This window comes from Myxocyprinus asiaticus, chromosome 5 (genome assembly GCF_019703515.2).
Source record: "Myxocyprinus asiaticus isolate MX2 ecotype Aquarium Trade chromosome 5, UBuf_Myxa_2, whole genome shotgun sequence".
NCBI lineage: Eukaryota > Metazoa > Chordata > Actinopteri > Cypriniformes > Catostomidae > Myxocyprinus > Myxocyprinus asiaticus.
The window spans coordinates 25,444,901-25,458,187 of record NC_059348.1 but is presented as its reverse complement, the minus strand read 5'-3'; the positions used below and the strand labels follow the sequence as shown (position 1 = coordinate 25,458,187).

At 37.8% G+C, this 13,287-nt stretch overlaps 1 protein-coding gene across 2 annotated transcripts; it reads right to left on the bottom strand.

Moving 5' to 3' along the window:
• Positions 1 to 3,053: 3,053 nt before the first annotated feature.
• LOC127440558 (actin-related protein 2/3 complex subunit 5-A-like) lies at positions 3,054 to 10,552 on the bottom strand. 2 transcript variants are annotated; one of them, XM_051697230.1, is made up of 4 exons: positions 10,290 to 10,552; positions 8,104 to 8,177; positions 7,714 to 7,890; positions 3,054 to 4,745 (listed from the first exon to the last, which is right to left on the bottom strand). In XM_051697230.1, exons 1-4 carry the CDS (start codon positions 10,426 to 10,428, stop codon positions 4,683 to 4,685), a joined length of 453 nt encoding a protein of 150 aa, XP_051553190.1. In that variant the 5' UTR covers positions 10,429 to 10,552; the 3' UTR covers positions 3,054 to 4,682. The 2 variants fall into 2 exon arrangements, with proteins under 2 accessions (XP_051553190.1, XP_051553191.1); XM_051697231.1 differs by lacking the exon at positions 8,104 to 8,177 and having other exon boundaries at positions 10,309 to 10,552.
• Between the last annotated feature and the right edge of the window lie 2,735 nt (positions 10,553 to 13,287).

Here is a 13,287-nt window from a genome sequence, read left to right as displayed (position 1 = left end):
ATGTGCTTTTTAGAGATTCAAAGTTCTGTTCACCATTCACTTGCTTTGAATGGACCAACAGAGCTGAAATATTCTCCTAAAAATCTTTGTGTTCTGCAGAGGAAAACTATTTTTGGGGTGAACTATCCCTTTAAAGAATAAATGCACTCAAAAAAATATTTTAGCCTATCCTTAAGATTTACTTAGCATTTAAATGTCATAATAAAATTGCGTCAAATTGAATTGTGTGATGTTCAACAAAATTCAGTTAATAAAACTTTATTTAGTTTTTTATTTAAGATTACTTAAATTTGATGGAATTTTGTTATGAAATTGAAAGGTGTAATTCTTAAATATATATATATGTATATTATTTTTATTTTTTTATTTTTTTGAGTGTGTTTCATAAGAATCCAGAATATATACAGTTGTGCTCAAAGGTTGGCATACCCTTGGAGAATTGGTAATATATGTACATTTTTAAAGAAACATGAGTGAGCAGGCAAAACACATTTCTTTTATTTCTTATGGGATCCATATTCAACTGTAGGTTATAACAGAATGGCACAATCATAAAACAAATCATGGCAACAATGAAAAAAATTTAATGATCCCTGTTCAAAAGTCTGCATACCCTTAGTTCTTAATACTGTGTATTGCCCCCTTTAGCATCAATGACAGCATGCAGTCTTTTGTAATAGTTGTCTATGAGGCCCCAAATTCATGCAGGTGGTATAGCTGCCCATTCGTCTTGGCAAAATGCCTCCAGGTCAAGTCTTTGGTCATCTTGCATGAACCGCACGTTTGAGATCTCTCCAGAGTGGCTCGATGATATTAAGGTCAGGAGACTGTGATGGCCACTCCAGAACCTTCACCTTTTTCTGCTGTAACCACTGGAGGGTCAGCTTGGCCTTGTGTTTAAGGTCATTGTCGTGCTGGAAAGTCCAAGAGCGTCCCATGCGCAGCTTTCGTGCAGAAGAATGCAAATTGTCTGCCAGTATTTTCTGATAACATGCTGCATTCATCTTGCCATCAATTTTCACAAGATTCCCCTTGTCTTTAGAGCTCACACACCCCCAAAACATCAGTGAGCCACCACCATGCTTCACAGTGGGGATGGTATTCTTTTCACTATAGGCCTTGTTGACCCATCTCCATACATAGCACTTATTGTTGCGACCATAAAGCTCTATTTTGGTCTCGTCACTCCAAATTACAGTGTGCCAGAAGCTGTGAGGCGTGTCAAGGTGTTGTCGGGCATATTGTAACCGGGCTTTTTTGTGGCATTGGCGCAGTAAAGGCTTCTTTCTGGCAACTCGACCATGCAGCTAATTTTTGTTCAAATATCATCGTATTGTGCTCCTTGAAACAACCACACCATCTTTTTCCAGAGCAGCCTGTATTTCTCCTGAGGTTACCTGTGGGTTTTTCTTTGTATCCCGAACAATTCTTCTGGCAGTTGTGGCTGAAATCTTTCTTGGTCTACCTGACCTTGGCTTGGTATCAAGAGATCCCCAAATGTTCCACTTAAGTGATTGAACAGTACTGACTGGCATTTTCAAGGCTTTGGATATCTTTTTATAATCTTTTCCATCTTTATAAAGTTCCATTACCTTGTTACGCAGATCTTTTGACAGTTCTTTTCTGCTCCCCATGGCTCAGTATCTAGCCTGCTTAGTGCATCCATGTGAGAGCTAACAAACTCATTGACTATTTATACACAGACACTAATTGCAATTTAAAAAGCCACAGGTGTGGGAAATTAACCTTTGCCATTTAAACCTGTGTGTGTCACCTTGTGTGTCTGTAACAAGGCCAAACATTCAAGGGTATATAAACTTTTGATCAGGGCCATTTGGGTGATTTCTGTTATCATTATGATTTAAAAAGGAGCCAAACAACTATGTGATAATAAATGGCTTCATATGATCACTATCCTTAAATAAAAGACAGTTTTTTTGCATGATCAGTCATATTTTCAAAATCAATGCCAAAATTTCACAATTTCTGCCAGGTTATGCAAACTTTTGAGCACAACTCATATATATATATATATATATATATATATATATATATATATATATATATATATATATCAATCAATCAAATCACTTTATTGTCACACAGCCACATACACAAGTGCAATGGTGTGTGAAATTCTTGGGTGCAGTTCCGATCAACATAGCAGTCGTGACAGTGATGAGACAGTACCAATTTACAATAACATCAAATTAACACAGCACAATTTAAACATCTGTTATACACATAATTACACTCAACAATATACAAATAATAACATACACTGTACAGTATACAATACGCACTATATAGATACACATTATTCAATAAAAATAAAAAATAAAAAAATATAAAAAAGTATATATATAGTATATATAGAATGTACAGTAGGTTGTATTGTACTGTATTGACATTCAGGCTGTCGGTTGATAGTAAGTTGTTAAGAGAGAATATAATATAATAATAATATAATTTATGACAGTCCGGTGTGAGATATAAGAGTAAGGGTAATAAAGTGCAGTGCTGATGTATTTTGATCATGGGAGATCAAGAGTTCAAAAGTCTGATTTCTTGGGGGAAGAAGCTGTCATGAAGTTGGCTGGTGCGGATCCTGATGCTGCGATACCGCCTGCCTGATGGTAGCAGTGAGAACAGCCCATGGCTCAGGTGTATGGAGTCTCTGATGATCCTCCGAGCTTTTTTCACACACCGCCTTGTATATATTTCCTGGAGGGAGGGAAGCTCACCTCCGATGATGTGTCTGGCAGTTCGCACCACCCTTTGCAGTGCTTATATATTATATATATAAATTATAAATAAAATATTTTATATTATTTAACAGTCAATATAATTGTTCATTCAAATTTAAATATACAACTTAAATCATATGTGTAAATAAAGCAAGCACAATTGACATTTCAGACTAAAATGAGAGAAAATGCATTTTTGTCATGTTGGCGCAGAGACTAACAACAGAACAGAAATCGCTTTTATGACATAACTCAAATATACATTTGTACCATTAATAAATACAGATGGAAAAAACACAACAGAAATTATAATACATTTAATTTATTTTTCAAAAGGACCATACAATATAAAAGGAATTTTTGATAAGGCAGTTGGTAAACTAGTTCATAATATTTCGCATTTAATCAAATTATTGACTGGCATGATGCAAACTGAACATTCACCAAGAATCTTTCACGAACAAGTGGATACTTCCTTGGGTTGCTTATGTATGGCTTCAAGTATGGCAAAAATATACAGACCACAGTGGAAGCAACCTCTGCACTCTAACATGTCTCCATTGCAGCATAAGCCTGATCTAGAAATGTCTTGCTAGACTGCTTGCTGCCTTGTTTGGTTGGAAATGTGAGAGTGCACAAACACTTGTGTGTCTCAGAGGTTAGCTATATAATCAGCACCTGACATAATGTCTGAATTTAAAGTATGTTAAGAAATTGTTTATGATTATGATTATTATTTCTGTAATTGATAACATCTAACAAAGTTCCAAAATGTGATCAATATACACAAGCTTCTGGTGGACAATTTTAATAACACTCAGCATTACAAAAAAAGAAACTCTTAGTTTTTGTAAAGAGTACAAAAAACACAGTATGAATTAGTATGAATTAACAGTTATGACAATAAAAAAGTTTTTTGCAACATAAGAAAAATTATTCCCTTTTTTACTCTCAAAATGTGATCCCAGTGTGATATGAAACCAAGGAGATGTGTCATAGAAGCTGCATGAATTACTGAAGGAACAATAAAGGAAAACAAGCTTATTACCACAATAATTTGGGCAGGAAATCTCCCTCTTGCCTAAAAGCACAGGCATTAAGATAAGGCTATATTCAAAAACCAACCTTGAACTAACATATGCAGTGCACGCAAGTGGTAAAGAAATCATGGCCATGAATAATACAGCATGTACTACCAAACTAAAATAACCAAGTGAATACTGATTTTGGCATATTCCATAGACCAGCTCTGATTATGTTTCTCAAAAGGAGTAGATGATGGGGAGGTTGTGAAAGAATGCAAACTGAAAATCCTCTACAAACTAAATGGATCATTTTCTTAGGTAAAACAAATGTGACCTGCTCCATCATTTTGAGTTACTTCGAGCCAGAAACTGAACGAGTTTTATGCATGGAAGTAAAAGGGAAAGTCTCTGCAACAGTTTGGAGAAGACACATAATGATTATTTAATCACAAAGCTGAGATGGTCTCCTTTTACTTTAGTGCAAAATGTGATTTTAGGTCAAAGTGACTCAAAACGATGGAGCGGATCACAAATAATAGTACACGCCAGAGTGCCTCACTGTAACATGCCATTGCTAGCATTACTATGTAATGATTTAGTCATGCCTTTACATGTTCAGTCATCACACTGGAACAAGTATGAGAGGTGAAGTAGACAAGTAAAGAGGCATATCCTTTGATAATAGCTAAAATGTCTGTGCTGAGGTCAATAATAACATTTCTCATCACCATTCTGTTGACATACAGGTCCAAGGTGCATATCTTCACTGCAAGAAATCCAAATGAGAGTGTATTGTTTGATCGTAACTGAGTGACTGAGCATCCTCCACAGTATGGCATATGGGCATAAACCAGACCACGAGGTGTTGTGCCAGCCAGTCCCCCTGCCAATCCTGCCACAGTGCTGAAGTTTACACAGTTTTCCTGGCTGTGAGCACTCTGACAATGGAGCCCACGCCACCTGCTGAGAGAGCCTAGAGAGGACAGAAGTCATTGCAGTAGTTAAAGAGATAGTTCACCCAAAAATGAAAATTCTCTCATCATTTACTCCCCTTCATACCATCCCAGATGTGCATAACCTTTTTTGTTCTGCAGAACACAAACAAAGATTTTTAGAAGAATATCTCAGCTCTGTAGGTCCATTCAATACAAGTGAATGGGTGCCAACATTTTGAAACTCCAAAATGCACATAAAGGCAGCATAAAAGTAATCCATTCGACTCAAGTGGTTAAATCGATATCTTCTGAAGAGATATGATAGGTGTGGGTGAGAAACAGTTCAATATTTAAGTCCTTCTTTTGTTTCCTGGTGATATTCATTGTGCATATTGCCCCCTACTGGGCAGGGAGGAGAATTTATGGTAAAAACGGACTTAAATATTGATCTGATTCTCATAATAATTTGTCAATAAATATCCTTTTTATGTTTTAAGCCCTCAGCAAACAGTGCTAGGTAGTAACAGATTACATGTAATCTGGATTATGTAATCAGATTTCAAAAATCGAGTACTGTACTTGTAACTGGATTACATTAAATTTTAAAATACTCGTAATTGGACTACATTTACTTTTTTACAGATTACATGATTACAGATTAACAAGGCAATGGCAATAAATTGTTAATTTATGGATCATTCTAATCATTCTTTTTTTTCAATCTTTTAAATTTTTTGTTCCAAATCAACACACCGCTGATATATGTTCGTTAAGTCCTCGAGTGTTTTTGGAAGAGAGGAGGAGGGGGAGTGTTGTGTGTATTGCACTCAGAACTGATCTATTCTGCCAGGTGAAGATGGAGCAGTCTACCTCAACATTTATCCACAGGATTTATAGAGATCATTTAATTTTTAAGAAGGAAATTACACCAATGGTGTGCAGCTCACACACTGAACTTAATTGCTTCATAGGATCTAGTGGATGCCATCTCTAAGGGTCCTGCCTGCAGGGTACACAATAGTTTAACTGCAAAAAATATGCAGCAATATGGAACAAAGCTCCACTGCATGAAACTTGACACAATTGTTCCTTGTGTGACTCGGTAGAACTCTGCTGTTTTTAAAATATTCTGCTTTTAGAATATTGTTGCTGTTCAGAAGATAATATCTTGCACCTCAACTTTGGAATAGGTGATGGACCATAAGTAACCAGTAATGGTTAAGTGTTTGTGGTGATGGGGGTGTGGCCGAGCGACATTTGCAGAGAGCTAGGCCGGGAAAGACAGAACGGTAAGGATTGACACCTGTGGGAAATCACCACTAACAGCTGTTTTGTGTTTGCAGTGAGAGCGGAGAGGGATAAAAAGGGCAATCCAGACCGCTGGAGGGAGAGAGAGAGTTGCATGCAGAAGTGTGTTTATGTGTGTGATCAGTTTGTTGCTGAAGAGCAGTATTTGAGTTTTGTTAGAGACACTGAAAAGAGTGAGAAATAAAAGTGACTTACATTGGAGTGTTCACCTGGCTCCCGCTTCCTCATTCCAAGAGAACTCAACAAAGTCAGAGACCTTGTCACAGTGTTTTTAGATGAAAGCTTTGATCAAGCAATGTCACTGCTGTTGATTTTATGGTCATTAATTTTCGTAATGTTGCTATTGTTTTATGCAGTTAAAATTAACTTGATGTCTCAGTGTTTGAATTATAAACTTTGGCCATGCACTGTCATTGCTGGTAGATTTAATGTTTATTTCATTCATGCAATGTTTAATGCACTTTTTTAAAAATGTCATAAGGAGCTCTTTTTGTGAGGCTCTTTTTGTAAGTAATAAAGAATTAAATACATTTTCTCCCTCTTTGTACTTTTATGTTAAAATTATTATCCTACTCAAATGCATGTGACCAAATAAAATAGAATTAGGTTGGAAGTAATCCAAAAGTATTCAGATTAGATTACCCCCAAAAAATGTAATCTACAATATTACATTACTGATTTGATATTACAGGTACTGATTACAAATTCACAAGTAATCCACCCAGCACTGTCAGCAAATTATGTAAAACCTCACGCCTTTTTCTCTTTACTCTTCTTTTTGCATCATGGTCCGTGTCTTTGTTGTTTGTTAGCTGAGTAAAACCACAGAAAAAAAGCTGTACCAAAAATTGAATATGCTATCATCCTCCATAGCACGCCGCACTTGCTCCAATGGTTACCTCTCACGCCGTCGCCAACAGATGGATCTGTTACGTACATTCTCCTGATTTCACAGCACCACAGTGGAAAAAGAAATTGTAACTGCGCCAACTGGCCCAGATCGGCACGGAATGGTATGGTTTTGTGATGAGAACTGTCCGGCCCGATGGTGGAAGCGGCTTATTTCACAATATTATCGTATGGATTCAGAAGACTTGGCATATAGTGTTTGAGTCAATGGACAACATTTATGGTGCTTTTTTGGAGCAGTATAAATCCTCGTTCACTTTTTATCACTGAACATTGTCTTGAAAGCTTGAACATTCTGCCTAAGATCTCCTTCTGTGTGCCACAGAAGAAAGAAAATAATCTAAAGTTGTAATGACAATGAGTAAATGATGACAATTTACTTCTGCTTTTCAATGAAAAAAATAAGCTAATGGTGCTTTATTGACTAAAATATGAATAATTTCTCTTTCACAAACCAGACCTTATTCACAGTAGTGCCATCTTTGATTTTTAACGGAAATAAAAACGAGGCTGTGAGGGATAACCATCTCTTCAATGCACAGTATAAAGCTATATATACCTCCTAGATCACATCTGCAACTAATTTTTGTCTGGAGTTCTTTGTCTGCTTGTTTGTTTTTGAAAAAATATTTTTTCAATGTTTTGTCCGCAGAATGATCCAAAAACACTTTCAACTGCAGTACAGCCAATTGAAGAGACTGAACGTCTATCCCAAACACCCTCGTTGTCATTCCCATAAAAAAATCAAAGATGGCTCTGCAGTGAGCAAGGCCTATACAGTACTCTTACCTTTTCATGCCACTGAAGCAGGATGGCACTACTGTTGTCTGAGGGTCTTTCAAAGCCCTTGTAGATGTACTTCATGAGGAGGTCCACTCCAGTTTTATCCAGAGACTGAACAGCCTTTTCTATATCGCTAGCCTTGAAAGAGCTGAGCACTTTCAACACGAGGCCTTCAGCCCGGTCCTGAACACATAAACAGACACAGTGAACTGCCTTGAAAAGTAAATGAATCATGAACCCATTAGTTCCATACATCAAGCAGATGTTCTTACAAAACTGGTAGAAGGTAATAATTGGACTTCTAATGCAGTGTATTATTGGACACTGAACAGAGGATGCTTTTGCTATAAATGTCATGCTTGACTGATACTTTAAGGTGGCTTAGGCTTAATTCACCTTTACATTCTGGTTCTTGGTATTGATTGGTGGATTCTTCAGTACCGCCTGTAAAGCCCCCATCAGGTTACCTGTACACTGCACTAAGGAAAACACCTCAGAACGGACTGTATTCAAATCTTACTATTCAGTCTTAAAGGAATAGTCCAGGTTCAATACAAGTTAAGCTTAATCGAGAGAATTTGTGGCATAATGTTGATTACCACAAAAAGAAAATGAAAAGAAGAAAAAAAACTTTAGGTTACAGTGAGGCACTTATAATGAAAGTCAATGGGGCCAATTTTTGGAGAATTTAAAGGCAGAAATGTACATTTATATTTACATTTAGTCATTTAGCAGATGCTTTTATCCGAAGCGACTAACAAATGAGACACAAGCAATTTGTCATACAAAGCCTGAACAACATCTGCAGTATAGGACTGACAAGTTCTCACAGTGGCTGTAGTAGTAAAGATGCTAGCACATTAAGTGCAAGTTTAGTTCAATAGTAAGTGCAATTAGTGTGGGTTGGTTAAGTTCTCACGGAACAGATGTGTTTTCAGCTGGTTCTTGAATGTTGAGAAGGTCACAGCAGATTGTGTAGAAGTTGGAAGTTAATTCCAGCACAGAGGAGCAGAGAAAGTGAATGATTGAGTAATAGACTTTGAGCCTCTTTGTGATGGGACCACCAGGCGTTGCTCGTTCATAGACCACAGAGAGCGAGTTGGAGCATAAACCTGAAGAAGTGAACTGAAGTAAGAGGGTGCGGTTCCACTGGCTGTCCTGAAGGCCAGAGTCAAAGCCTTGAATTTGATGCAGGCAGCTACAGGTAGCCAGTGGTGTGAAATCAAAAGTGGGGTGACATGAGCCCTTTTAGGCTGATTGAAGACCAGACATGCTACTGCATTCTGGACCATCTGCAGTGGCTTATTTGTGTTAGCTGGAAGGCCAGCCAACAGAGCATTGCAGAAGTCCAGTCTTGTAATGACCAGAGCTTGGACCAGGAGCTGTGTAGCAGTTGTAAAGTGCAAATCTGCAAGACCGGACGGTTGATGAGATGTGTGCAGTGAAATTAAGCTTATCATCTACCACCTCTCCAAGGTTCCAGGCTGTTCTGGTTGGTGTTAGTGTAGTTGAACCAAGATGAATAGTGATGTTGTAGTCAACACATGGGTTGGCTGGGATCACGAGGAGTTCTGTCTTGGCAAGTTTGAGCTGAAGGTAGTGTTTATTCATCCAGGCCGGAATGTACGAGAGGCAGGCAGAGATACGAGCTGTGACAGTAGGGTCATCAGGCTGGAATGACAGGTAGAGCTGCATAACATCAGCATAGCAGTGGTAGGAAAAGCTATGATTTTTATGATGTAAAGCTTATAATTTTATAAATGCACTTACATTAGTTCTTCTGATAAAACTTTTTCAAATTATTTGAGCTGTAATGTTGTTTAAATAGTCATTTACCAGAACCACAAAGTTGTAAAATTGGATAATAGTTTACACAGAAAAGGGTTGTAAGCAAAATTGCGTTAACACACATATTGTTTATGTCTTGTGGCTACATTTGAAAAAAGTGAGTATTTTAACATTTGTGTAACTGGCGCCATTCACTTCCATTGTAAGTGCATCACTGTAAATTCGATTTTTTTTTTTTTTTATTATTATTTAAAGATAAGCAGGGATTATAACAAATGTTTATACATTATGCCATGAATGCTGTCGATTGAGATCAACTTATATTGAACCACACATATTCCTTTAAATTATCATAATGCATACGTTTTTTAAACTGACTACATTGTTATTATAAAATGTGGCAACTGAATTAAACGCTTGCAACCGGAAGACACGGACATCCGGAAGTGTTTCTACAGCAACCCCACGACCACAAAGACTGACAGTTTTTATGTAATTGCCACATCTATCATGTGCAGCTTTATATACTGCGTGCATTAACGATGGCAGCAGTAATTTATTACTTTTGAATTACCATAAAGTGTTGATAATTACTTGTGGGAGGAGGTTAGTGTGCATTTACCTAATGAATGAAAGTGACTACCACACCCATATCGTCTACCAGTGAGTAGATAAAATATCAAATATTTGCAAATTAAAACTAGAAGTGTGTTTCCAAAAACCAACCGATAAAAATGCCATGCAACATGCAAGCTCTTTGAAAAGTAATCACACAGGACTTAAAAAAGGATATGATCTGATGAGAGAATCCACCTCAGCCTCATCCGGACCCAGCTGATTTTCTCCGCCGTCCTCTTCGTCGACAAATTTGTTTTCGTCGTACTCATCTACATCAACCTTTCTGAATCGATCTGACACCGTGTTCTTCGACATGGTTGGTTCGATCACGCAATCGGAAAATGATTTGTAATGTGCTTATCTAGTTTTGTACTGAGTAGTCCCAGGACTTTCATGAAGCAGCTCGGTCGCTTGTGGACTTCCGCATAGAAGGCGCCCCCTGTGGCTGCGGCCTGAACGAACACCTTCAGTCAGATATCATGTCATCTCTTGGCTAACTGTAGGAGGCGCCCAAGAGCTGTCTTTCATTTTTCAAAAAACTATATTTACTTGTAAGTTTACTTCCAACTCAGTTTCCTTCTTAGTTAGTGTAGCTAGCAACCTAATTTGCTGTCTGTGGTCCTAAATTTAGCCTGAGTTAAAGCCCCACTCAGGTTAACAGGGTTCCGTGTTACCCTCTCGTTTCTTCAGTGTTTCCTTTACACTTGCCTGTGTTTTTAGGTCTGAAGTCAAACATGCATGCAGCTATGAGAAGTCTCATCCTGCATTATAACGGAGTGTTATAAGTTCTTCCATAAACAGTGAGTTGTTACCAAGTAATTAGGTCCTACTCCAGCTCTGCTATCAGTGGTTCTCAACAAGGAGGCCTCAGCAAACTTCCAATGGGGCCACAAGATGACTCCATTATATTAAAACAGTACAACTTAAAGGTGCACTCAGTAAATTTTTTCCCCATTAAAAAAGTTTTACTCCTAAAGAAATGAAAGTAATTTTGAAACATATGTAAAGAATGATGGACGACTCACATGAGATGAGGACTCTAGTCATATCAGTCACATAAAAGCTGATTTATTGTACATGGGGCAGGGGCGCCCTTATGGGGGCTGCCATTTTAGAATCACATGGCCAGCTGAATACTACTCGCTTAATCTCAGTAACCATCTTGTTATTGGACAATTTCACTCTTGGATTAAATTAATCATGGCTGACTGTGAATAGTGAATTTCTACAATGGCATCTGTAACTGAAATCTATTGTTTTTGAATGATGTTGTATCCACACCACTAGGTGTCACTGGTAGGTCGATGTGAAGATTGGCAAACAGCCGGGCTGTGAATGGACAGGAGATAGCAGAGGGAAGTGACAGATCAGGAAGTGAGCTAGGAGGAATGGAAGTAGGTGCCGGGAATGATGCAGGGTGGATAATGTACAGAAGATTAATGGTAGATGAAAGCATAAAAAAGGCAGCAAGATGCAAGTTTTCATTGGGAAGAAACTGATAATGAGCAAAACACAGTAGCAACAGGAGAACGAAATGAGTACAAAGTGATCATTAAACTGGTTCAAGAAGGTGCCTCATTTGGTGAGTGGAACCCAATTCAGCTAACTAAAGCAATAAACAAACTGATGGGTGAGGTTAAGAGTGCAAGAGTTTTGCGTAATGGATCACTATTGATACTTTGCAAGGACAGTAATCAACAAGGAAAGGCTATCAAATTAAACAAGATTGAAGGGAAGAGAGTGCAAGGAACACTGATTAATGTTAAAAAGATGGTACTAAGAGTAATTTCGGGAATACATACAAGTGTGCCGATAGATCAGATTAAAGAAAATATAATGGGAGGGAAAGTGGCAGAAGCAAGACACCTGAAAACCACTCGTAATGGTGAGAGAATTGACAGCCTGTCAATTATGTTGAAATTCAATGAGGAAAGAATACCATCCAAAATATGTATTGGGTATATGAGCTATGATGTCAGGCCCTATATTCCCCCGCCATTAAGGTGCTTGAAATGCCAGAAGTATGGCCATGTAGCGGCAGTATGCAAGGGCAAACAAAGATGTGGAAGATGTATTGGCAAACGTGAATATGGAAAGTGTGAAAGAGGAGCTAAGCTTAAATGCTGCAACTGTGGAGGGGAACACAGTCCTGCTTACTGGGGGTATGAGGCCAGTAAGAGAGTAGCAGAAGTTCAGCAACTGAAAATTTCCCATGGGATTACGTATGCTGAAGCAGCTAAGAAAGTATTTGTGCAGCCAAGCAAATCACACGCTGAGAAAATAAGTACAGAGAGCAACAAAATGAGACCATGTGAGGGATGTAGTAAAGTAAATGAAGACACACTGATTGTGGGGAGAAACGAGTTTGTATTGTTCATGGTTGATGTTATAAACTGTTCTGCACAAACAGATAAGACTGAAAAAATCAAAATAATAGTAAAATCAGCAGAAAAATATCGAGGAGTCATAGGTCTAGGATGGGAAGCAGTTGAGGAAATGTTATGTGGAGGGACATCTAGCTCACAGTCACGGGGTGATGCTACATTATGGTATTTATTATTCTACAGTGGAATGCGAAAAGTCTCATCGCCAATGGTCAGGAATTTAAAAAAATTGTCTCAAACCATTATATAAACCTAATATAATATGCTTACAGGAAACATGGCTAAGACCTCAGTGGGATTTTATAATACAGGGTTATACAGCAATTAGGAATGACAGGATGACTGGAAAAGGTAGTGGTGTGGCAACATTTGTGCAAAATGGTACTAGGTATAATCTGATAAATTTAGGAAAAGAACACGAATCAATAGTAATCAGAAAAGGATGAAATAACTATAAGTAATTATTATAATCCATGTAATAGAATGTGCCTTGATACATTGAATACTGTGGGTGGGCAAATACAGGGTAAAGTAATATGGTGTGGAGACTTTAATGTGCATAGTGTACTGTAGGGGAGTAAGAGAACGGATGCAAATGGATTAATCATAGAGGAATTTAGAGGACAAGAGATTAGGATGTATGAATGATGGGAGAGGTACTAGGTATAACAGTATTCAAATACAAAAATTGCAATCGATTTAACATTGGTATAAAATGGACTTGCAGGTGTTACAACATGGGAGGTGTTTAGTAAGTCATCAATGGGCAGCGATCATTAACCTATAAGAA